The sequence below is a fragment of the Magnolia sinica genome, chromosome 9 (genome assembly GCF_029962835.1).
Source record: "Magnolia sinica isolate HGM2019 chromosome 9, MsV1, whole genome shotgun sequence".
NCBI lineage: Eukaryota > Viridiplantae > Streptophyta > Magnoliopsida > Magnoliales > Magnoliaceae > Magnolia > Magnolia sinica.
Genome location: NC_080581.1, coordinates 4881282 through 4907609, shown reverse-complemented (window position 1 = coordinate 4907609; position 26328 = coordinate 4881282). Strand labels below are relative to the sequence as shown.

At 40.5% G+C, this 26328-nt stretch overlaps 1 protein-coding gene and 1 pseudogene across 1 annotated transcript; both read right to left on the bottom strand.

Annotated features, from left to right (window-relative positions):
- Positions 1-2440: 2440 nt before the first annotated feature.
- On the bottom strand, positions 2441-11713 carry LOC131256312 (uncharacterized; annotated as a pseudogene).
- Positions 11714-12113: 400 nt separating this feature from the next.
- Positions 12114-23468, bottom strand: LOC131256719 (uncharacterized). The gene is made up of 3 exons (XM_058257729.1): positions 23159-23468; positions 22957-23080; positions 12114-12558 (listed from the first exon to the last, which is right to left on the bottom strand). Exons 1-3 carry the CDS (start codon positions 23238-23240, stop codon positions 12435-12437), a joined length of 330 nt encoding a protein of 109 aa, XP_058113712.1. The 5' UTR covers positions 23241-23468; the 3' UTR covers positions 12114-12434.
- Between the last annotated feature and the right edge of the window lie 2860 nt (positions 23469-26328).

The window sequence follows — 26328 nt, the reverse complement described above, 5'->3', positions numbered from 1 at the left end:
CCACACAGCAGCTATATAGCTGCTGTAGGCATGTATCATGCGAAGATGGAGAGAGGACGCAGATTTCCTGCGAAAGCCTTCCTGCGCTGGGATGCAAGGTGGGGGTCCATCGTGATGTTTATGAGAAATCCAACCCGTCCATCCATTTTTCAAGCTCATTTTAGGACATGTGACCAAAAATTAGGAGGATCCAAAACTCAACTGGGCCATACAAGATGAAATAGTGGGAAAAGGAATTCCTATCGTTGAAACCTTCCTAGGCTCCGTCTTGATGTTTATATGCCATCCAAACTGCTTATAAGGTCATTTTTACTGGGATGAAGTGAAAACACCGAAAACTTAGACCGGTACAAAACTTTTATGGCCATATAAATATTTCAACGGTGAAAACTAAATCCCTACTTTTTCATCTCTTGTGGCCCATTTGAGTTTTGGATCCACCTAATTTTTTCTCATGTGTCCTAAAATGAGATCAAAAAACGGATGTACGGGTTTGATTTCTCACGAACATCGCAGTGGGCCCCACCCGAAATACTTGCGCAAGAACTTCCTGTGAAAGCCTTTCGCAGGAAATCCGCATCCTGCCGAAGACAAGTACTGATGTTCCTCGAGCACCGAGTTGTACAAACGGTTCAAAGGAGATCAAATTTATATGGGCCCCACAGTGATGTATTTATTATATCTACACCATTCATATATTTTTAGAGATCATTATAGAGCATTATCCAAAAAATGAATAATATCTAGAGATCATCTGGACCACACCACAAATAGCAGCAGAGATAATGATTTTCACCGTTAAACAATTCGTGTGGTCTACTTGATAGTTAGATCTGTCTTATTTTTCATCTTAAGCCTTAAGACAAGCTCACCAAATGCATGGACGGTTTGGATATAATACACCCCATGATCAAACCCACAAAACTTGCTAACGTCAATACAGTGCAATGTACTGTGCACAGCACAGCTGCACTTTCATGCACAACACGCCACTGTGCTTTCGTGCACAACACGTTAACACTACACAGGCATAGCTGTGTAGATACGTGTCATTCAAAGGCGAGCGGAGACGCGCCTTGAGCTCCGAATTGTACGAACGACTCAAATGAGGTCAAAATTACACGGGCCCTACAATGATGTATTTATTATATCCATACCGTTTATCCATTTTTCGTGATCATTTTAGAGCATTTGAAAAAAAAAAATTGAATCATATCTAAAGCTCAAATGGACCACACCGAAAATAGCAGCAATGATAATGATTTTCACCCTTAAAAAATTCGATCTGAATCGCACCCCAACTTGATCCGACTCAGTTTCCCTGACTGAGTCGAATTAGGTTCAGGTCAGGCCAACCGTGCATCAGATCAGTTCGAGTCAGATGTCCCGGACTCGGTCCCGGATTGGATCGAGTTCGAGTCAGCCTATGTAGGTTTCGGACCGAATCGAGTTGGACCCAATCCTATCTGACTCGGTCCGATGCCCAACTCTAGTTGTGGGTTCAACTACTCAACTATTCATTCAACCATTGCTCAAGTGATTGGTGGAGGTTGATGTTCTTCCTCCGCCAAAGGTTTTTTGATGCAGGACAATTAACTACTTGCTTTAAAAGCTCAAACTGTTAGAGCATGACAAATTAATCCATTTATCTCATAGCCCAAGCCCCAAATCCCCCCGAGTGTACCCCTGCATCCCACAGGTCACCCCACTCTAGCTCGGTGTGAAAATGCCCCCGCATCAATCACCCCCGATGAGGAGTCCCGAACATGAGTCCTCCCGCTTTGATACCAATTTGATGTAAGACAGTTAACCACTTGCTCTAAAAGCTTGAATTGTTAGAGTATGACGAATTAATCCCTTTATCTTATAGCCCAGGCCCCAAATTCATGAGTTAGGTCCTCGGCAGACCCTCCTCATGGGCCCCAAATCCATAAGCTCTGCCTCACACGGCCCCCAAATCCATGAGTTATGCGGGACACCCACCCCTAGTGTGCCCCTACATCCCACAGGCCACCCCATTCGAGCCCGGTGTGAAAATGCCCCTGCATTACTTGTTTAGGGAGGGAAGATTGAACAATGGGCCCACCTAGGTTTTAAAGGCTTTTTTTAAAAGCATGAGCAATTGATGGTGGGCCACCATGGTTTGCATGTTCCATCTTATTTATTCAAATAATATGCCCCATCAAGAAGAATGGAATCCAAAATCATGTTATTTCAAAACTCAAGTGGGCTACATGGTGATCTTAGTTAGGCACGATTCTACAATTTGTGGCCCACTTGACTTTTTAGAAGCATATGGTATTTTGCTTCAACTATAAAACTAGTGAACCTATTTTTGTGCTCCGCCTGAGGCTCAAAATTGCCTCATTTTTTTGCCAAAGTATATCTTACACTACTTATTACAATGATAATCTGACATGCCATGCATGCCATTTTAGGGTATTAAAGATAGTTTACTTTATCATATTTATGTTGTTGTGAATATATTACAAAATTCCTTACCCAAAATTTAGGCGGCCAAATAGAAATTTGGGATTCCATTGGATTCCAATTACAAGATGCCAAATACAATTAAAGATTCTAGATCACTTCAATTCTAGTTGAATTGTGATTTGGATTATAATGTACTGCAAATACAAGCTGCCAAACGAGTCTTTAATATTTACCACAATAGAGCTTTGCTGATCCCACACGCATGTAGAAGATATACCATCCACACGCTATCACATGTGCCAGCATGGCCGAGAGGTGCAATATCCAAGCTGTCCACGTGGGGCTGACTCTGTGGATTTGCTCACTGAAAAATAAACCTGGTCCATTCATCAGGTAGGCCACATTGTTAGAAAGAGTTGGGTGGGACAGGCAAAAACTGTCCAAGTTTTTTTTTTTTCCCAGCAATCCACTGTTGTTGTAAACTGTGGCCCACAGATAGTTAGCAATCCTCCATAAGGCCAAAAAACAGCATGGGTAAATGTTCATGCTTAATTCATTATAGCATGGGAAAATGTTCATATTTAACTCATCAGTATGGCATGGGAAAATGTTCATGTTTAATTCATTATAGACCATTAAAAAGACAGTAAAAGATTCAGCGAAATAGAAATGCCAAAAAGACAGTAAAGTTTAGATCGTTAAAAACCCCAATGTCTTTTTAATCACCTTCAATATTTTTTTGAATGATTTTATTTTATTTTATTTTTGGAAATGAAATGCAAAATTTGGGTCGCTTGAAAAAAAAATTGATTTTTTTCTCCCTATATTCTGAAATATATGGAGCTTTAAACATTCAAGCAATTAAATGAGTTTTTTTTTTTAAAAAAAAAAATTTTTAAAATTTTTAAAATTTTAAATTTTAAATTTTAATTTTAAATTTTTTAATTTTTATATAATGGATTTTTGCTAACCATGAGGCCACCTCACAACTGGACTGACCTTATTCTTGGGAGAGAGCATCTTCATAGTTGCACCTCTCTCATAAATGATTTTTTTCTGATCTTCTGAAATATATGGAGCTTTAAACATTCATGCAATTATATGAGTTTTTAATTTTTAATTTTTAATTTTTTATATTATTACGGATTTTTGCTAACCATGGGGCCACCTCACAACTGGACTGACCTTATTCTAGGGAGAGAGCATCTTCATAGTTGCACCTCTCTCATAAATGGATTGGTCTCGTACTGCTGGCACATATATGGCATGTACATGAGCCGCGTAGCACATGGGTTGCTCTACCAAAACGAACATCTACAAACAAGCATATTAAATATTTTTGCCCTTTCACCAGCACCCCTAGTATCATCTAACGTTTGATGTTGTTGTGATTAATCCCAGTTGGGATGTCAAACCATATGCTTTTAAAGCACTATTTACATGGTTCCGCTTTGATTAGGACAGAGTGTTTTGTTTGGAGGTGTGAGGAGACTCCAACAAAAATTGAACCAATCGCATTTGAGCTTAATGCAGATATAATGACATCCTAACAGACCCTAATATTCAACAGTTATTATTATTATTACTACTTTTGTAAGGCAGTGGGATTTATTAAGAGAAACTGAAGAAGAATAGAAAATGGACAGCGACTGGTGAAACTGGCAATCATAGAAGGTGACAGACAAAGATCAAGGGGAATCCCAGAGACCCCAGACACATGGCAACAGACAACAACAACCATCCCCAATGTCCCAAAAGGACTGCCATTGCACACCCATGAAACTCGTTTCTCGGCAACACCCGATTAACAATCATAATAGCCAGAATTCCTCGTTAAGGAATCATTGTGCAACTTTCTCCTCAAAAACTCTTCTGCTTCTTTCCACAATCCCCATCTGAACCGGGTATCCATTGGGCATTTGAAGGGCCCACACTATCCAAGCAGCAATGCACCGATGGACTCATTAAAAGATCTAGAGATTCCAAACCAAGCAAGGAAAAAATTCCAGAACTCTATCACCAATGGGCAATGAACTGGAACACCTAATTTTCAACTGTTACAACACCTAATATTAACTGCAACAACTAATTTTAAACTTTTAATTCCATTGTTTAAATGAGCCAAAATGGATATTTTAACCCTAAACTTCTACTAGAGGTCCAAGGAAACTCTTTAGTCTGGAGCAGGTTTTGGTAAATATTTGTCAAATGCAAGTTTTGGTAAATACTTGACTCTCAAGTGGGTATTGAACACTGAGTTAAAGTAGGTTCTGGTAATATTTTTCAAAAGACATCAAAAAGAAAATTCAGAATTTGACAGCTGAAATACTGAATTGCAACTGAATCAATCCAACTTTCCACACAAGAATGCCCAATTAGTTAAAAATTTAAAAGAAAAAAAAAATCATTGTTGTATGCAGATCTTCTGGTTAGGTGTGTTTTATTTATTTATTTAAAGAGGTTTGCTAAGCTTTATGCATGTCTTTTGCCCTGCCCATCCACGCACAAGCACATATGACAATATGGCGTTTGAGATCCAAGCTTATCCTAAGGTGGGCCACATTATTTAGATTTTCTACCCTTAATCAGGCCATTTCACACCACATTCCAGTATACAAAACAAATGGATGGCCAGAAAAGTATTGTTTCAGTCATCTGTTTGTGTATACGTGGTGACCTGCTGAAGTGAACCTGATTATTAGGCCAAAAGATCTAAACACTACAGCCCACCTGATGGAAATATCAGATCTCGCACAAGTGTGTCAAATGGCATGTGTGCTTCTGTGTGCATGGGCAGAGTTCTGCACTCGTGTGGGCTTAGCAAAATCCCCCCCCCCCAAAAAACAAACCCCCCCCCCCCCCCCCCCCCCCCGGAAAAATAAATTAAAAAAAAAAAAAAAAAAATCCCCTGCAAAATTATCAGAAGAGGATCCAGATGGTGAACTTACCAAGACATGGTATGTGTTGATGGCAGGAAACAAGGTGGGGAAGATGATTTGAATATTGAAATTGCCCTTGACAAAGAAGCATTAGAACATGCAAGCAAGCCAGGATCTAATCATACTTTGTTCTGCCACTCTTTAAGATGAGGCATAGCATATCAGAAATATCAGAAGCTGGGGAGGTGCTGTAGAAGTTACAAGATTCCAGCGTTAGCCGTTTCCTTGACCCTTTGAAATGGACAACCTGAAGATGACAAACAGTGCCAAAGTTTTTTATCTAATAAAATCATCATGTAAGGCTTCATATTTTGATACTTGGGTGAAGTACAATCGATGAAATCAAATACACCAATAGACATGAAATGTATGCAAGTGAATCATACCCTCAAACTTTTTAATGGACTTTGGACATGCACTTCACAGATGCATCTTTTGTTGGTGACAGATCAATGAGATGAAATCAAAGTTGGACCTTTTTTTTTTTTTTTTCTCATTATGAGTGAGGAATGCTGCACAAGAGGTGAGCTTGAAGAGGTGCATGAGAAACATGGATGGTTAGAAGAAAAGATGACCGTCTATATCAATGCGCATGTGTGGCCCATCATATGAGTGGACCTTGATATTTGGACGGCGGCATGTCTATGATGGCCCATCCTCATGACTAGCCCCCTCAATCTAATGTTGGATGGATTGACTCATCTTTCTCTTTATGATTTGGGGTGGAAAACATATGATGCATTTGACTTGAAGGAAGTGAGGAATGAGGCGGTCAATTCAATAGTATGTCTAGTGCCTCTGACACTTTATTAGCTGTCAGAAATCTATGGCTACATTTGGAGGGACGTCTCCTAAAGAGCAATCGGCAATGCACACACATAATAAAATAGTAGTAACAGAAATGCACATTTCAAATGACAGGGTAATGAAAAATCCTGCGTTAAGTCTACCAAAAACTGTCACCTTAACATCCAAAGGCATGCCGTGAAACTGCCCTGCACCCTCAGGTGGCATCCAATTGTAAACAGCACAGGGTAAGAACAGCACTGACGCTCCATGGATTTGATCCAGGAAGGCTTCTGGCCTCTTAAATATTTTTGCATCAAATGAAGGATGAGATTTTTTAACCCAGGCAAGAGCTAACTGATCTCCAAGCATGTGGGATGCTTTCATATATTTGGAACTGTACACCTCCAGTACTTCTTGTAGAAAGATCTTTGCCCTGCCATCAGGATTTGGTTTACTACATTCCAAATCTCTGATTGTGCGTCTGGTTGCTCAGCTGGAGTGTATTGCAATAATTCAATTAAGTATAGAGCAAATCGCTAGAATTGAGTTGAGACCCTTTAGTTTCCAAATACAAGTAACAACCCCCTGATTGCAATTTCATGCATTTGAAGTTCGAATCGCATTGCTTTCTGAATGGAGGGGGTGAGAATCACTTATGCCATTTCCAATTTAATGAATTGAACTACTGCAATTTGATTCAATTGAGCATTGGAACGCAGCCTAAAGAAAAGTTGACATTTAAGAGAGAGAAATGAAATGACAAACTTCAAAATTCTGTCAAGCGTGCCCCTCACTGCAATAAATCCTGAACTCAGAGGTTGATCTTTATTGTTCTGGAAAGTGAGTGCCAGATGGAAATCTGGATACTTATGGAATATGTGTCCAAGATCGTCAACCACAGCCACATCTGAATCAGTGAAGATATAGTGATTGATACTATGACTCTTCCTCTGAAAATGATCCTCATACCTTGTTTCTAAAAAAGCCTGCATACATAGAAAATCAACAATGTAAACATATTACATCAAGGAAATATCATAACAATGGCTAAACATTATGCACGCATCCATCAAATAAACGTGGACAGTAACATGTAAACTCATGCTGAGCTCCTCACAGCTGGACAACCCTCTACACATATCACTCAAAACACAAGTCAAGCAGGGGGACACCACCAAGAAGAACTGCACTATTCTGACGCTATTGGAATCCAGAATACCCAGTAAATGATGCACACGTGACGTAATACACAGTAACTAACATAAATCAGAAATTGGTATACGAAAGACGCATTGCTATATACTGATCTGAATACAAAGGAATATAGATGATTGGGCAGTACCAGCACTGGAAAAAGGGAAGCCGAAGGAGATGGCTGCTTGTGGGCAAAATCAACGATTGGGTTACTAATGCAGGACAATTAACCACTTGCTCTAAAAGCTCGAACTGTTAGAGCATGGCGAATTAATCCTTTTATCTCATAGCCCAGGCCTCACATTGCATGGGTTTGGACCTTGGCCGAACCCTCCTCGTGGGGCCCAAATCACATGGGTAGCGCCTCACATAGGCCGTCCACCTCAAATGTGTCCCCGCATCCCACAGGCTACCCCACTCGAGCCCGGTGTGAAATACGCATTAATCACCCCCGGTGAGGAGTCTCGAACACGAGACCTCCCCCGTGGGCCCAAAATCACATGAGTCACTCATCCCGAGTGTGTCCTCGCATCCCACGGGCTACCCCACTCGACCCCGGTGTGAAAATGCCCCTGCATTAATCACCCCCAGTAAGGAGTCTCGAACACAAGACCTCCCGCTCTGATACCAATTTGATACAGGACAATTAACCACTTGCTCTAAAAACTTGAATTGTTAGAGCATGGCGAATTAATCGTTTTATCTCATAGCCCAGGCCTCACATCGCATGGGTTAGGACCTCAGCCGAACCCCTCTCGTGGGCCCCAAATCACATGAGTACCGCCTCACACGGGCCACCCACCCTGAGTGTGTCCCCACATCCTACAGGCTACCCCACTCGAGCCCAGTGTGAAATGCGCATTAATCACCCCTGATGAGGAGTATCAAACACGAGACCTCTCCTGTGGGCTCCAAATCACATGGGTCACCCACCCCGAGTGTGTCCCCGCATCTCACAGGCTACCCCACTCGAGCCCGGTGTGAAAATGCCCATGCATTAGTTACTGACATCATCAATGCATCCACTTTTAAATCCAACAATGCCAATCAAATAAAGGTACAGGGTGACAGGCTACTTGTTGGGAAAAAAACCATCAATTGGGGTTCGCTCCATCACCTTCAAGTCCATCAACACAATCAAATAAATATGTAGGGGACAAAAACACTAGAAAGTCCATGCTTAGATATACAACAAAGTCAACTGCATATTCAACTAGATAACTGTCTGTGCTTAGCATTATGCCCATGGCTTCAAGAAATTGGTTCCAAAATATTCACCCCCGAAGCTGACATGTTATTCTCTTGGAGGATACTCCAGTAGACATCCTAACTCCAACATATATTATTCCGTAAAAACGGAATCAAACAGAAGGTGCTTTGGACCAAATACCATCAAGATGTTACTGATACAAGTTAATGTTTGGAAATACACCCAAATCAACTTTCAGCTGAATATTTTGGCATGATAACTTGCAGCTCAACCAACTGAGCATGGAGTGGCAGAAAATGGAAAATTGAATACCAGGTTAACGCTTCTCTGTCCCTGACTAAAAATGTCATTCATTTCAAGTACTAATTACCAAATGAACTGTTATTTTGGCAGAAACACATTCTGCTGGTTAAGTCCTCAACAATTAAGATATGGAATATGGTGGAGTTTCCCACGAATCATTCCGGGAATGGAATTTGATTTGAAACAGTAAGAATCCTTTTTATTTATTTAGATGGTTTGGTCATCTGCAATGGAGACAAAGAACTGCATTAGTTTGAAGCTCAGTTGCAGAATGCTTCTAACTAGCTGCCACTCCTGCTTTGAATCCTTGTTTTGGACTCTCACACCCACAAGCACTCCCATTCTCTCTTCCTACATATTTATACTTGTTTACAATTTGCACGAGACACTTCCTTGCTCCCGCACCTGAATTTGTTGATGCTTCACTGCACACTTCATGCAACTATAATTTGAAGGAGTGGGCTGGTGCACGTTGAAGGCTAAAGGGCATGGGGAAGGCCCAAAAGTATGTGGATGGAGGTAGTAAGAAAAGATTTGATGACCTATGGTCTAACTGAAGTTATGGCCCTTGATAGAGTGGAATCACGGAACAGGATTCGTGTAGCCTTTTTTCTTTTTCTTTTTTTGAAAGGTACAGGAATCATGTAGCTGACCCCAATTAGTTGGGATAAGGCTTAGATGATGATGATGATGATGATAGGTAAGCTGGGATTCAATCTGAGAGACCAAAAGTTGAAGCGAAAATGTGACTTCCACTGAACTATGTGCTTGATCCCTTGGAATGGTATCTGTTGAAACAGTACGATCATCACTAAAGGATTTGGGTTAGCCTTGTATGCTGTGCAGAATGCTGAAGCCATTGAGATGCTCAAATCAATAAATTGCATTTCATAAAACAGAAAATAATTAATCAAAAGATGTAATTTTAAGGATCTACATAAATAAACAGATATTCTGATTAAGAATAAAGGCCATAGTCAGTAACATCCAATAATAAAATATATAGGATACATTCAACTAATTCTTTAAATTAAATAATTGAAGAGCAATTTTTTAATTGAAAATAAGCATTCTGAGCCAACTAACAATGTTTGTCCATGCAAGGACAAGCAGACCAGCAAAGCAACAGCATGCACACTTCTAATCGAGTATGAACAACTAGATTATCAATTACAACAGAAATGTATTCAACTTTAAGTGCAGAGTGCCCTTACAATGTAACATTTGATTCTTTGAAGCATCAGCTTCTCTCGTGAATAGTCACCAGGAATATGACAGTGTTTCTGTGTATTGGAAGCTCAGAAGCAGGATCACTTGGAATGATTATATTGCTTTGGGGCATCGATACCTGCAAATTTCCACATTTAAGAAAAAATGTCAAGCAACAGCAGGAGTTCTTCGTAGATTGCTCTAATGTTGTTTTGTTTAAAGTTTGGCCACACCAAGTTCATTAGAAGGATATCATCTCGGGATAGCAACTCACCCTTCAACCCAATCTCCTCGATACAACTGGCCGGTATATGGTGATTGAAACCATATAATAAGCGGGCTGACTGCAGATGGGTCACAAAACCTATTGGTTGTTTTGACCATTGGTTTGCAGACCACAAATTGGATGGTTATGAATGTTTGATCCATGTGATATGTAAGGTGACCCACCAAAGTGGCTGCACCGGATTCACATTTCCATTCTGGCGATGACAATTTTCAAACTGGAAAGAGAACAAACTTATTCGCATTTGTTGGATGATGGGAACCTCTACATGGGATCATTATGATCACAAAGACCGAAAGCGCGGCAGAATATACAAACAAAATAATAATGTTATTTGTTGCAAAGACAGATTTTCGTCTCATCCATGGACTTTTTAACATTAAGAAAATTAAATCGGTCCCTACCACCAATGAGGGGGGAAGGTCCCTGACCAATTCGGTAAGAGAAAGGGCATTCATGATATTTATGCAAAAAAAGATTGAAAATGCAACTGATACCTTTATCAACAGAGAAGGAACTGATTAGAAATAATACCATTTGGTAAACTGATGAGGACATCCAGCGCACACGTGCACGCACACCACCCCCCCTACGCACGTACGTACGAAGAAGGAGGGCTCCACCGTCAATCTGGCTCGATGACGACGTCCAAGGAGGGCCTTCTAGTTAGAAGACAAAGTTTTGATTCAAAAGAGCGGACCCGATAGTCAAGAAAAGCCCATCATGGGATCTCATGATCGTGGCCCACTAGTCGGATTGATTTCATATTTCAGGTTTTGCTTATTGTTATTATCTTTGTTTGGTTTTTATATTAGTTTACTTCATCGTCAAATAATAAGTTGCGCACATTGTGTGATTTTTGGGGTATAGGGTTTTCCCTATAAATAGGCACCCCTTGTAGTTCTTTTCATTGATTCAAGCTTAATAAAAATTCTTGCTTTATTTTTCTGCTCTCTTAGTGAGTTGTGGAAGAATTCAAAAGTGAGTGCGAAACCCTCCCTTTTCGAATGGCTAACTACCGTGGTGCGAAGCCACATCGATTCCGATTCACCCCCATCCTCCATCATCTCTCTTTTTTCATCTTCTACCACCATTTGTGCTTCAAATTTGTCCTTTGTTGCAACAGTTTTCTTCTTTACAGCAGAATTTCAGATTTTGGCCCCGCAGGAGGGCTGAAATTTCGGCGGAGTACCACGCATAAGCCGTAGCTTGGATTGACCCGAAACTTCAGGGTTTTGGAGCATACCCTTGGCCGACCAGGGCGAAGGAGAGCTTTTCCGCAATCGACGCCCCCTCGCACGTGCGGCCAGGTACCTGTGCACGTGCGAGCGCCCCAGGCCCGCTGTCCATACGCCGGAACAGTCTTTTGGATCAGGTTTTCGTCCTCTTTTGCCCTCTCATACTTGTTTTTCATAAACCCTAACCCTAGATTGCGTTTTTCATAATTTATTTGACCCTTTTCTCACCTTAGGGTTCCTTGAATTAAAATTGGGGAATCCCTTGGATTAGGGATTGATTCTTATGCATGTGTGGTTGATTTCTATTTCCCTTTGAGCATCATTTGGTCCATAATTTTATTTGATCCAGTCCTAGCCTGTGCAGGCCTGGACCTGCACAGATTCCCCTCTACTTGAATGTTTGAGCTTTTTGTGTGGGATGTGGAATTATTATGTGATTGTTCTGAATTAGTATGATCTAAGCCTGAAATCTTGCATATCGTATTTAAATTTCATATCCTACATCATAAACCCCATGCAAGAATAACATGACCAAAGTGCTGAAAATGGAGCTGAGATTACATGATATTAAACCTTGTACTTAACTATTGGGATCACAAACAAAATTACGGAGAAAGCTACTCAATTTGGCAGAGGCATTACAATAGCTACTATGGAAGAAATATGTTACAAGTCAACAGGACCCAAAAGTATGCCGTGTTTATCTAATGCATGGAACCTCATATTTTTTGAAATGTAACTGTATAAAATTAATGAAAGTATCAAGAATAGCCATCGATCTCTCTACTTTACCATATGAAGCGTTCCCAACCGTTACTATATCATATATTTTGTCATCCCTGCGTGCAGTCAGAGAACTGTTGTATATAGCAAAGACAGTGACGAGAAATGCTATCGCTGGAATTAAGGATGCGAGATGTGGGGGAAGAATGTGTCCTATTTAGAGCTTTAAGGCCAGTAGCAACAAACAAATCAACCAAACAAAGAAATCCACATGAGACACAATAGACAGAGAAGTAATGGAGTAGCAGGAGAACGGTAGGGGCATGGATAACCATGAATATGAGCTTCCATACAAAAAGGAGAGTTCATTACCAATGACAAACAATAAATATAAGAATGCGAGTATTAAATGTAAATAGAAGACTAAGCCATAGAGTTAGTAATAATAGTTGTTAAGCATGAGGATGTGGACCGTACAATTTTACGGCCCACCTAATAGATGTGGATCCGGTCCACCTAGCTTTTTTCTCTTTTATATTTAGGTGTTGTTTGATAAACTGAAAAATAAGCAATGGAAATTAATTTAAGTACTGAATTGTAATTTTGAAATAATTTTAGTCAAAAGTGAAAGGTATTTTTAATGCACCACCACTTTCAACATTCAGCCTTTGGCAGTAAGTGAAGTCCCTTGGTGTCTATATTGGACTAGGACTTGTTTAGAATATGAACATTATTAGTGAGGGTATTTTCATACTTTTCATTTTTTGTTATTAATATAAAGGGAAAGAGTGGGGATGTCCAGCCTTAACTCTTTTTCTTCTCTTCTCCCAACACTTTCTTCTCTCTCTTTTCTTCCCTTCTCTTCTTCTCTTTAATATATATTTCTACATGGTATCACAACATCCTTGTTGCTGATCTAATCAATATTTCTCCCTCTTATACTATAAATCTTTATCCTTTTTATTTTTTTATTTTTTTGGTCTCTCACATCCCTCTTATACTGAAAATCTTTTGAGAAACCAAAGGTTTCTTTTTGTTGGGAAACCACACAACTTTCCCTTCTATGTGCAAATCAATGGGATTAACAACATAAAAGATTTAGTGGATAGGAATCACTTCTAACACAAACAAGCAAATCATCAAGATGCAAGAGACACCAAGATTTTTTACGTAGAAAACCCTCCGATGTGGAAGGAAAAACCACTGGACCTAGTCTGGCACAAATCCACTATAATCAAAATAATGGAAGTACAATCATCAAGAGACCTCTCTTGGATATCCCAACTAAATCACCCAAATGTGGATTACAAGCAACATGAAAGAAAAGAATTCTCACCAACTAGGGATTGTAGAAAATCCCCAACACAACCCTCGGAGAAGATAGTTGAAGGAACCGGCATTGTGGATGGAGCTTCATAAACCTGGATGTGGAGATTTCGGGCAGAAGGCTCTTGTTCTTCTTCTCTTGCAAAATCCCCTTTTCTCTTCTTATTCCTCTTCTTTTTTTCCAAGAAAGAAAACCCCAAATGTTGCTTTAACTATCTATAGGCAAAAGACTCTTTTCTCTTATTTTAGTTGCTTGGCCAAAAGACCAAAATACCTTCACACATATGTGGCACTAAAATGCTAATTAAGCCCACACATGTGGGTCCCACTCAACATGAGGAGGGACCCCAATACTTTTTGCTATGTCATGCGTTTGTGATGGTCTGTGGGTAAGGAGGGGATGAAGTGTTCATGATCATCACCTCTTATGTGGGATGTGTGTATGTGCAGGTTGATTGCCATCGTTGGATGTTGTATTCGTGATCATCGACCTTCATGATTGGTTGGAAAGTGTGGACATGTGGGTTGGTTATTCTCTTTAAGTGTAGTGTGTATGGTCGCAAAATATCAGCCCGTGTTCATATAAGCTTGCGATATATATTCTAATCCCTTCTCCTAGATGGAAGAGAAAAATGATTCGAGAACTGGATTTAAAAATCCATCTGATTTTTTAGGGGTCCAAATAACCTCTATTAAATTAAATGGAACGAACAATCTTTAGTGGTTCAAATCCATCCAAGTGTTTTTAAATACCAAGAGCACATTAAAATACTTGACCATTAAAAAGACTGATGAGAGAGCTAGTATGTATGATTAATGGATCCAAGAGAATGCTCAAATTATGACGTGGTTATGGAATAGTACGGAACCTTCCATTAGTGCGAATGTAATGTTTTTGGATATTGGAAAATAAATGTGGGATGCATTGCAAGAGATGTGTTCATTTGACAAAAATGCCTCTTGAACATATAAGTTATTCAAGGAAATATTTGAGCTTCAACAAGGAGCTAAATCACTGGGTGAATATTATTCAAAACTATTGAAGTCAAATATTGCATATTGGACCCCATTTATTACTTGGTTTAATGCACATGACAATGCTTAACGTTCCATTTTAATCATGCTTGTGTTGCAGGGTGAATTCAAGAGCTTGGATTGCAAAGGATGCTAAAAGCATGGATTTAACACTCAAGAATCGGCATCTGGGCCACCTGATCTCTGGATATGCCTCAATTTTGGTCTAAGCTCCTTAAATTAAATGGGAAGTCAGATGGACGGAGCGGATTTTTGAAAAACATTAAGGTGGGACCCAATTCATGCGGCCCGTGTACACAGCAGGCGTACGCCCACTGTGCACCGGACCAGCCAGGCTGGTCAAAGACTGGTTGACCCGTGGAATTTGAATCAAAGAGAGAGTCTCTCTCTCCTTTCGCACACACGAGCGGACGATCTTCCGCTGTGACGAGTGGTGGCCCACCACCTTCGTCCGAATGATTGATCCGGACCGTCCGTCAGACTTTAAAGGGCCCTCTGATCGCGGCCTACGTGTCAAAATTCTAAGAGAGAACAGCGAGAACAATCTCCAACCGTTTGATAGACAATGGACGGGAGCAGGAAAGACGGTGCAGGCCCCCTCAGATCTAATCCAAACCATACCCTCTTGGACCGAAACAACGAAAGGAATTCAATGGACGGGGTGGATTTCTCTAGAAATCCTGATCATGGGCCCCACCAATCATCAGCGCAAGACGAATTGTGCAGACTGCGCACATCCGTAAAAACCGGACGACCTGGACGATCCGGCAATCACGGTTAGGCTCGGATCACTAATCCAGACCATCCAAACAATGGAAAAGACAATTTCGACCATATCCATGTGATCGGATTGTTTGAGTGGAGCAATCTGTCCTCCCAAAATCAAATCAAACACAACTATTTTTGCAGTTTCTTGCGCAGAAACAGAGGCCTGTTCTTCTACGAATTGAATGGTGGAAACAGGGTCGGTTCGTCCCACTCTAACCGACCTAGCTACTCCCTGTTGCCTATAAAAGAAAGAAGGAAAGAGAGAAGAAAGGGGAACGTGGGAAGAAGAGGAAGAGAGAGAGAGAGAGAGCGCGTTAGTAGGCTGGCCATTAATAAGAGTTTTTTCTTTCCCTTTGCTGAATTTTTGTTTATATTTTCTTTGTCTAAGAGATTTTAGTTACTCATGACCGTGATCGGCTAAACCTCTTAGCTAGGGCTAAGAGGCGAAGCTTGTAGCGTGATGGGGTGTTTTTCTATGCTTTGATTCATGTTTATTGAACTCTCTTTGATTATAGTCTGATCATAAGGAATGCTTTTAGTTTTTAATGGTTTATTGCGACTTAAATTACAATGGATCTGCGATAGCTCTGAGCATGTTCTTTTCATTATTAGGATTGTGAACCTGGGAACCCTTTTGTTCACCATCGTCTCATGGACATAGTTGGATGAAGGAATCCTTCCTAACGTTTATAATTCTCTTAGATTGGTTAAATTCTACTGTTTGCTTTGTCTCATGGGCATGGTTTTGTAATGGAAACAATTCTAATTCTTATACCTCTCATTTATTGAAAAGTAGATCAAAGGAAGTTCATATTTGGATTTTAATGAATTATCTTCCAATTGGATGAAAATGGGACTCCGATTCCAGTTGTGTTTATGAATCAAGCATAGATCTCCCGGATTGCTACAAGTGGATCCTTGGAAACCCTAGTTTCCCACCTTTGAATTTTACAAGTTTTAGTTAAAGTTATTCACCATTATTCTCTTAAATTTTCCTGGTTTTGATTACATCTTCTTCTAGTTCTAGTTCTGGTTACTTTCAGATTACGTACAAGGTTCAGTCCCTGTGGATTTAACCTCGGTCTTACCGAGATTATTACTGCATCGTGACCCTATACTTAGGGTGGTGAACAAGTTTTTGGCGCCGTTGCCGGGGACTGACGGTTGCGTTTTTCTAAGATTAACTAGTTTTAGAATTAGGGTAAGATTAGGGTTCTAATTTTAGGATAGGGTTTTTCTATTTGATTTTTAGAAACTAACCTAACTTTCCTGTTTTGTAGGATTATGAGATAGACTTTCTAAATTGGTTTTTAACTTAGGAACTTCTAATTTGGTAACTTCCTTTTAACTTTTCCTCTACTTACTTTCCATATTTGTTGTAGGATTTTTTTGGATTAGGTTCAGGATTAGGGTTTCACCATGTATATGCACGAGTGGGAACGTCAATATGTTGAGATAGCTTTTAAGAATGCAAAAAAGTATGAAGGGATGTATGATGATTATGATAGAAATCAACCTATGTCTCAAAACTTTTTTGAAACCATCATCAAAAACCGACCGGAATATAATATTCCATCGGTTAAGAAGTTCTTACGTGATCATATGAGGGAGAATAATTACACCCCATAGATTAAGGAACAGTGTGTGAATGTTGGCGCTGTCAGACTTATGGGAGTGAGAATTATAATCAACCATCAAACAAGAAGAAAACAATGAAAGATTATATTATGGGTGATAATATGTATTAACAATCATCGTATTCTCCCACCTATGATCTGTATGACTATGATCAGTGGAAACATCACAATTGGGAAGATGAACCAACAACTTTTTATAATGATTATTCTCTTGGATCTCCTACCTTTGAAATCCAACCAGAATTGATCCAAGGGAAGTTACTTCAGAGTGACACAAACTCTTCTGCGGACATGAGAAAATTATTAGAAGAGCTTGAATCACGCCTCGATAAGCTAATGGGGGTTCGTTTACTCCAGCCTCAACCCAGTCCAGAAATACAATGCAAGAAAAGTGATCCCAACTCGCTTTTGAATAACTCTGGAATTTGGAATAAAGAGTTGGATTATGTTAATGAGCATATGGTTTAATTTCCCAAAGAGTCGATCTCGATGACGGTTCAAAAAAATAATCAAGAGACGTGTCTTTCAAATATAATGATAGTGATACACTTCACTCACATGACACACATAATTTCAATGATGAGGGGGAGGTTAGTTTATTCGAACCTCAACCCAATCGAGGAATAGAATGTGAGGAATGTGATCCCATCCCAAGTGTGTACTGTAAGGAATTAGAAGATGATGAGTATTGGGATGACGATTATGAATGTGCAGCCCAAATTCCCCTAGAATTAATCTCAAGTTTGGTCCAGGTCAGTGATCAAGAAGTACACTAAGTGAGCGGTCATAAGGATCTACTCCACTCATCTGACATGAGTAATTTAAATGTGGAGGATGAACCCCTTTCAACGACCCTTCTAACTCTTATGAGACATGTTTGGACCACTCCCCTGAATTGAATGATAATATGATTCGGGAGAAGGACGAGTTGCTCAATATGACTCAGGGAATTGAAACCATCCAGTTAAGGCTACCATCTGAGTTGTCAACTCTTGACAATACAATGCCTTTACTGGGTGGTACCGATGAACAGAGTTTTCACATCAATGCGTCGCTGATTGATCCTCAACTTGTCTGTGCAGGGCAAGAGCAAGAGAGCATGCCTCCATCCACTTCCAGAGACGATGAAATCATTAGGCAAATCATCACACACTTTAATGTGGAAAATGAGTCACTCCCAACTAAATATCCCAACTCTTTGGACGATTGCTTGGCACACCTTTCAGATTCAAACGATCCTATGATTAAAGAAATAGTGGATGCCTCGCAAGACAATACCTCGATAGTTGTCACTGACCGAGAGAACCCTCATTCTGAAACCCCTCCCCCAGATCCTAAATGTCTACCATTAAAGGAGGAGCTGAAAATTGAACCGAAGTCCGAAACTTCGGAATGTGTTGAGACTACATCACTTCCTGAAAATTTTTCTGAATATTATCTACTTGAAGTCTCTAATTCATCATAGGGTACTAACTTTGAAACTTCCTCTGTCACAGGTGAATCATATATACTTTGGACACCTCAAGAAATTAAAAGGAAACCTTATGCTGAGGTCCATAAATTTCTCTGAAAATTCATGCTCCAAGGCATCCAAGCCTATTGCAAAAATGGCTTTTGGATGATCCTGTTGAGAAACCTACTGAGAAATTTATCAAGATATTGGCCGGAGGAGGAACCTTGTGGCATGACTGAGTAGCTTTTCCCCTACTTTCATAGGACTAGGGTAGTTTGCTTTATGCTGTTCTAGGATAGTCGGCTTTATGCTGTTAGGATAGTTTGCTTTCCATTTGTTCTAGGATAGTTTACTTTGTGTTGGTTTAACTCTTGTGCCGTACAACTCCTTCATCAGGTACTATCTTTCCATCACTTCTCCTTCAATTTCGTTGTCTCATGTGCATCGCATGCTTATATCTTTTACATAGAGGACAATGTAGATTTTAGGTTCGGGATGGGAGATTAGGTTACCTAATCAGTGTTTTCTCAATCTTGAGCAAAAATTGTGAAAAAAATTTCAAATTTTTTCTGAAATTTTTTGTGAATTCAAGTGATTTTGAAGGATATTCTTGATTTAAGAAGTATATGATACGTAACGTTGGTGACTTATGATTCTTGGATCCAGTTACTTGTTAGATTTCACAGTTAAGTTTGAATTATTAATCCATGATTTGAAGTTTTAAACATTGATTGAGTCATGATTTCACATGTCACATCTAGCTTGCACATTAAGGTTCAGTTCGATATTGAATTATTAACTTGGTAATCATTAAGCATGGAAGGAACCAACCTGGGGAATTTGTCCATCACATTCAATGAAAAGAGAGAGAGAGAGAGAGAGAGAGAGAGAGAGAGAGTACCTAGCTAAAAAACAGTTGTCATCGAAAACGGCTACCTGTTAAAGATCTTTAAAAAGGTTGACACAGCGTGAAGCCATCGATGGAAAAATCAAAAGCTGGAAGAATAAAAAGGCTAAACTGTAAGGTAAGTTTCAGTTTAGGTTTATTTATCCGGAATGCTCCTTTTGATTATCAATGTTATCATGAAAATTGACAATTGGATCTTTAATTGTGATAAGTCAAGGTTGCACTATATACCCATGAAACTCAATGTTTAGAATTGTTCTAATCGATGGATTAATACTTTGCACTTGACTATGAAGTTTACCGTGCGCTTGAGTTTAGGAGAAGGAAATGCCCAACATTGATGTATCTTGGAATTCTATTATCTAGATTGCTTTTCAAAAACCACTTGAGTTTATAAGAATTGTCCTATAATTCTCAAAATATTTTTCGCATACTTTGCTCGGGACTAGCAAAATGTTGGTTGGGGATTGTGTTGAGGGTCAAATATTGCATATTGGACCCCATTTATTGCTTGGTTTAATGCACATGACAATGCTTAATGTTCCATTTTAAACATGTTTGTGTTGCAGGGCGAATTCAAGAGCTTGGATTGCAAAGGATGCTAAAAGCATGGATTTAGCCATCTGGGCCACATGATCTCTGGATATGCCTCAATTTTGGTCTCAGCTCCTTAAATTAAATGGGAAGTCGGATGGACGGAGCGGATTTCTGAAAAAATCAAGGTGAGACCCACTTCATGCGGCCGGTGTACACAGCAAGCGTACGCCCGCTGTGCACTGGACTAGCTAGACCGGTCAAAGACCGGTTGACCCGTGGAATTTGAATTAGAGAGAGTCTCTCTCTCCTTTCGCACACAGGAGCAGACGATCGTCCGCCGTGACGAGTGGTTGCCCACCACCTTCATCCGAATGATTAATCTGGACCGTCCGTCAGACTTTAAAAGGCCCTCTGATCACGGCCTACGTGTCAAAATTCCAAGAGAGAACAGGGAGAACGATCTCCAACCGTCTGACAGACAATGGACGACAGCAGGAAAGACGGTGCAGGTCCCCTCAGATCTAATCCAAACCATACCCTCTTAGACCGAAACAACAAAAGGAATTCAATGGACGGGGTGGATTTCTCTGGAAATCCCGATCATGGGCCCACCAATCATCAGTGCAAGACAAATTGCGCAGACTACGCACGTCCATAAAAACCGGACGATCTGGACGATCCGGCGATCACGGTCAAGGTCGGATCACTGATCCAGACCGTCCAAACAGTGGAGAAGACAATTCAACCACATCCATGTAGTCGGATTGTTTGAGTGGAGCAATCTGTCCTCCCAAAATCAAATCAAACGCAGTTGTTTTTGCAGTTTCTTGCGTAGAAACAGAGGTCTGTTCTTTTGCGAATTGAATGGCGGAAACAGGGTCAATTCATCCGACTCTAATCGACCTAGCTACTCCTTGTTGCCTATAAAAGAAAGAAAGAGAGAGAGAAGAAAGGGGAACGTGGGAAGAAGGGCAAGCGAGAGAGAGAGAGAGAGAGAGAGAGAGAGAGAGAGAGAGAGAGCATCAGTCGGCTGGCCATTAATAAGAGTTTTTTTCTCTCCTTTGCTGAATTTTTGTTTATGTTTTCTTTGTCTAAGAGATTTTAGTCACTCATGACCGTGATCGGCTAAACCTCTTAGCTAAGGCTAAGAGGTGAAGCTTGTAGCGTGATGGGGTGTTTTTCTATGCTTTGATTCATGTTTATTGAACTCTCTTTGATTATAGTTTGATTATAAGGAATGCTTTTAGTTTTTAATGGTTTATTGTGACTTAAATTACAATGGATTTGCGATAGCTCTGAGCATGTTCTTTTCATTATTAGGATTGTGAACCTGGGAACCCTGTTGTTCACCATCGTCTCATGGACATGGTTGGATGACGGAATCCTTCCTAACATTCATAATTCCCTCGGATTGGTTGTGGATTGGTTAAATTCTGTTGTTTGCTTTGTCTCATGGGCATGATTTTGTGATGGAATCAATTCTAATTCTCATACCTCTAGTTTATTGAAAAGTAGATCAAAGGAAGTTCATATTTGGATTTTAATGAACTTCCAATTGGTTGAAGATGGGACTCTGATTCCAGTTGTGTTTATGAATCAAGTATAGATCTCCTTGATTGCTACAAGTGTATCCTTAGAAACCCTAGTTTCCCACCTTTGAATTTTACAAGCTTGAGTTAAAGTTATTCACCATTATTCTCTTAAATTTTCCTGATTTAGATTTCATCTTCTTCTAGTTCTAGTTCTGGTTACTTTCAGATTACGTACAAGGTTCAGTCCCTGTGGATTCGACCTCAGTCTTACCGAGATTATTACTACATCGCGACCCTATACTTGGGGTGGTGAACAAAAACTTAATGGAATGTAGTAGGAGTTGAATGTGCATCAACCCTTATTGCTGATTTGGACAAGCAATGTCAACAATAAAAGGAGTGCCGTGTGGCCAAGTGTTTATCCGGTGTAGTCCTTACCCATGGCTTAATGGTAGACTCACAGGAGTTTCAACGCAGAGGTCATGGGTCAAGTATCTGTTATGGTGTGTATGGGTGTGAGTGTGTGTGTATAAAAAAAATAAAAATAAAAATAAAAAAAAGAAAAAGAAAAAAACAGAAAGTGTTTATCCGGCTTAAAACATGAATACGAACTAGTTTGTGCATAAATTTTGGGCAGCAACGATGTGCCATCTTTGAATGAAATGTATGCTTGCCTTTAACATGTATCTCTTGGCTCTACAAGTAGAGCCAATGAAAAATCTGCTTTAGCATCCTTTACTGGTCGAGGCCGAGGTGCTAGTTGTGGTGGCAGAGGCAATGGAAAAGGAAATGGCTGCTCACTTGAAAGCTAATCAGTGTAACAATCTGATGGTTGGATTTTGAAATGCAGCGGAAAATAAAGGTTTTGAAAAATCCAATTAGTTATTATCTTAGGATCCCCGTTCAGATCTGATCATGTTTCCCACAAATTGGAAATTTGGAGCACAATTCCCATATACAAACACGAACTAGGCTAAATTCAAATTATGTCATTCCCACTTTACTAGACTAGCAATTGCAATTCAAATAAAAAACTGCAACATTTGGACGTGCTATCAAATCAAGTTGCAATAAGTAACTAATCAAGGAAAGTTAGATGCAGGGATGGGGCTCCAAATTGCAGTTACATTAGTCACAGCTGGGGCTTGAAAAGAATGCAAATGCAATTTAAGGGCTTTTCATGAGCTATCACTAACAATTCAATCATTTCCACATGTTTAAGCTGAATTTTTTGCAATCCAATTCATTTGTGAATCCAAAGAAAGGCTATTTGCAGGTTAATCCTAGCTGAAATGATCACAATCCAATCTGATTACACAACCAAACACGGCCTTAATTATGGAAGTACCAGACTAGATCCATAACATTAAAAACCAGCTAGAGTAGAGCAGATCATGCAGTATCAGATGCGCAGAGAGAGTGAGAGATTGCATACCACGGCATTGAAGGCGATCGCACAGGCCTTGGCCTGCGGCGGGGCCCAGCACGAGATGATCGAATTTCTTGGTGTGTTTTCTGCTCAGATCTTGCACTGGATTGGACTTTCGATGCAACTCCGAGACTGAGAAAAGGGCAGAAATGAAGTTTTTGAATTGAATTTCAGAGAGAGAGAGAGAGAGAGAGAGAGAGAGAGAGAGACCTGAGAAGAGAATGGGAAGGGAGATGAGGAGAGGGAGAGAAAAGACGAACGGACGCCACCCTCTGAAACTTCCAATGCCCATTTTGCCCCTTCTCTCTCTCACTCTTCTTCTTCTGCTGCTTCAGATCGGGAGAGAAGATCCAGTGCTTGCTATCTTACGCCGGTGGTGTCATGCGCTCGACCAGGGTTGTTCAGCTCTTCCTTCCACGTCCGGGGAATGGGAATTCCCGGCGTCAGATCTTTGAGTTCAGTTTGCCTCTGTCGCGACGCAGAAACAGTGTCTATCGCTATCCACAGGGGCTCACAAGCTGAGTGGAAGCGGATTGCGTACTGAGTAAACTTTGTGGAGCCCACCGTCATTCATTCATTATATCAACTCCGTCCATACGTTTTATCATATAATTTAAGGTCCTTAACTTAAAATTGATCATATCCAAAGCTCAAGTGCACCACACCACCTGAAACAGTTTAATTGAAGTCTACCGTTGAAAATTTCTTGAGGGCCACAGAAGTTTTAGATCAATATTATATTTGCTTTTTCCCTTCATCCATGTCTGTGTGATATTACGAACAGTTTGGATGACAAATAAACATCAGTGGGGGCCTTAGAAAGGTTTCAACGGTGGAAATCAATACTTTCACGGTTTCCTTTGGTATGGTCTACTTGAGCTTTTTATATACTTCAGTTTTGGGTTCAACCCCTAAAATGATCTGTAAAAACGTATGGACGGCGTGGATAAACCACACGAATTCACTGTGGGCCCCAACAGATTTTACTCAGTAGGATAAGAGCCTACTGAGTAACTCAGTACGCAATCCGATTTCAAGCTGAGTAGTCCTATGATCGGAACCGTGAAATGTGGTCTCTAAGGGCCACTTTAGGGAAACAATTGTGACCGTCACTATCTGTAGACGACTTTAGAACATTGAAAAGGAAATTTTCAAGGGATCGCATTCAAATCTAAAAATCGAGGCTGTGATCATTATTGAAGCGTGATGATGAGATAATAGGTTTCTTATGGAAGTAGAAAAGAATATGGACGGCTCAAATCATCGTACCCTCTCAGAATGTGGGCCCCATTAGTGGCGGCGCATGAAAGATTCCGAGTCGCGACGGAGGCAAAACGAACTACTTTTGGTTAGAGCTGGGCATTTCATACCGAACCGGTGGATCCGGCCCGATCAGACCCGATCCGACCTGATTCGAACAGAACCGATGGTCAGGATCGGTCAGGATCGGGTAGCGTAATCCAGATCCAAATTCTTTTCTGGTCGAATCCGAATAGGCCTTGTTCCGAACCGACCCGATCCGATTGGATCCGATTCGAACCGACCCGATCCAGACCGTATATATTAGTGTGTGTGTGTGTGTGTGTGTGTGTGTGTGTGTGTGTGTGTGTGTATATACACTTTTACCGCCTTCGGCGCCAAAAAAATCCCGCCCAATCCGGTCAACTCTATCCCTCTCTATCTCTCTATACGTGTGATTCTCTCTCTATTTCTCTATTTCTATTGAAGAAGGCAAGAAGAAGTTTTTGGCTAAAATGAGGTTGGATGGATTGTGTCAGGCAAACGCAACAAATGCCATTAATGGCATCGGCCCACCTCCCATCCTGGGCAGCTCATGGGCACTGCTCGCCAAAGAGAGAGTAGAGAGAGTAGATGAGAGAGATTGCATAGAGATATAAGCAGGTGGAGTTCGTTTTTTCTCCGTCGCGACTTGGGCAGGTGAAGCGAGGTAATTGTGGTTTGCCGATTTGGGATGAGAGCCCAAAAGAGAGCGGTTGGATTTCTCTGTTGGAGAGTTGGATTTCTTTGCTGGAGAGAGATATACACGAGGTATGTTTTATATCTAAACCGTCCATCCATTTACCAAGCTCATTTTAAGGCTTTGGATATGCATCAATTTTAAGTTCAACCGCTAAAATGATATGAAAAAATGAATAGACGGCATGGATAAATCACATGCATTTAGGGTGGGCCCCAACAGAATTTACTCAGTATAATATGACGATTCGCCGGTGTACCACACAACGCTATATGGCTAGCTGGAATCGGATTGGTTACTCAGTATGCTCTTATCGTACTGAGTAAATTTTGTTGGGCCCACCGTGAATGCGTGTAGTTTATCCACGACGTCCATCTGTTTTTCCAGATCATTTTAGGGGTTGAGACCAAAATTTAAATATATCAAAAACTCAAGTGGATCATACCATAGGAAACAGTGGAAGTATTGATTTCCACCATTGAAACATTCCTAAGGCCCACTGTGGTGTTCATTTGTCATCCAACCAGTTAATAAGACAATAAAGACATGGATGAAGGGAAAAAACAAATATAAGGTTGATATAAAACTTCTATGGCCCTCAAGAACTTTTCAATGGTAGATGTTCAATTCACACTTTTTCATGCGGTGTGTTCCTCTTCAGTTTTTGATATCCTTCAATTTTGGGCTGAACTCTTAAAATTATCTGGTAAAATGGATAGACGGAGCGGATGAAATGCATGAATGACAGTAGGGCCCACAGGGTTTACTCAGTACTCAGTACGCAATCTGCTTCCATAGCTAGCTATAGCTAGCCGTATGTACGTGTCGTGCTAAGACGGACGCAGCTTTCCTGCAAAAGGAAGTTCCTATGCTGGGAACCCATGTGGGACCCACTGTGATGTTTGTGCGAAATCCTTCCCGTCCCTACGTTTTGTGAGTTCATTTCAGTATATGAGGCTAAAAATGAACCGTATCCAGTATCCAATACGCAAGTGGGCCGAAAAGGTGATAATTGAACGTCTATAGTTGAAATATTCGTGGGGCCACAGACGTTTTGAATCATGCTAATATTTGTTTTTTCAGTTCATCCCAGTAGGAATGACGTTATTAACGGTATGGATGTAATGTAAACATCACCGTCGAACCTAGGGAGGTTTCAATAGTAGAAATTTACCTAACCATCTTTTCCTCTAATACGGCCCACTTAAGTTTGGATCCTGGTCACTTTTGGTCGCATATTCTAAAATGATCTCAAAAAACGGATGAACGGACTGGATTCCTGAAAAACATCACGGTGGACCCCACCTAGGATCCCAGCACTAGAACTTTTTGCGAAAGGCTTCCGCAGGAAATCCGCATACCTGCTAGCGTGTCGTGCACGCCAAGACAGCCCAGCTGTACT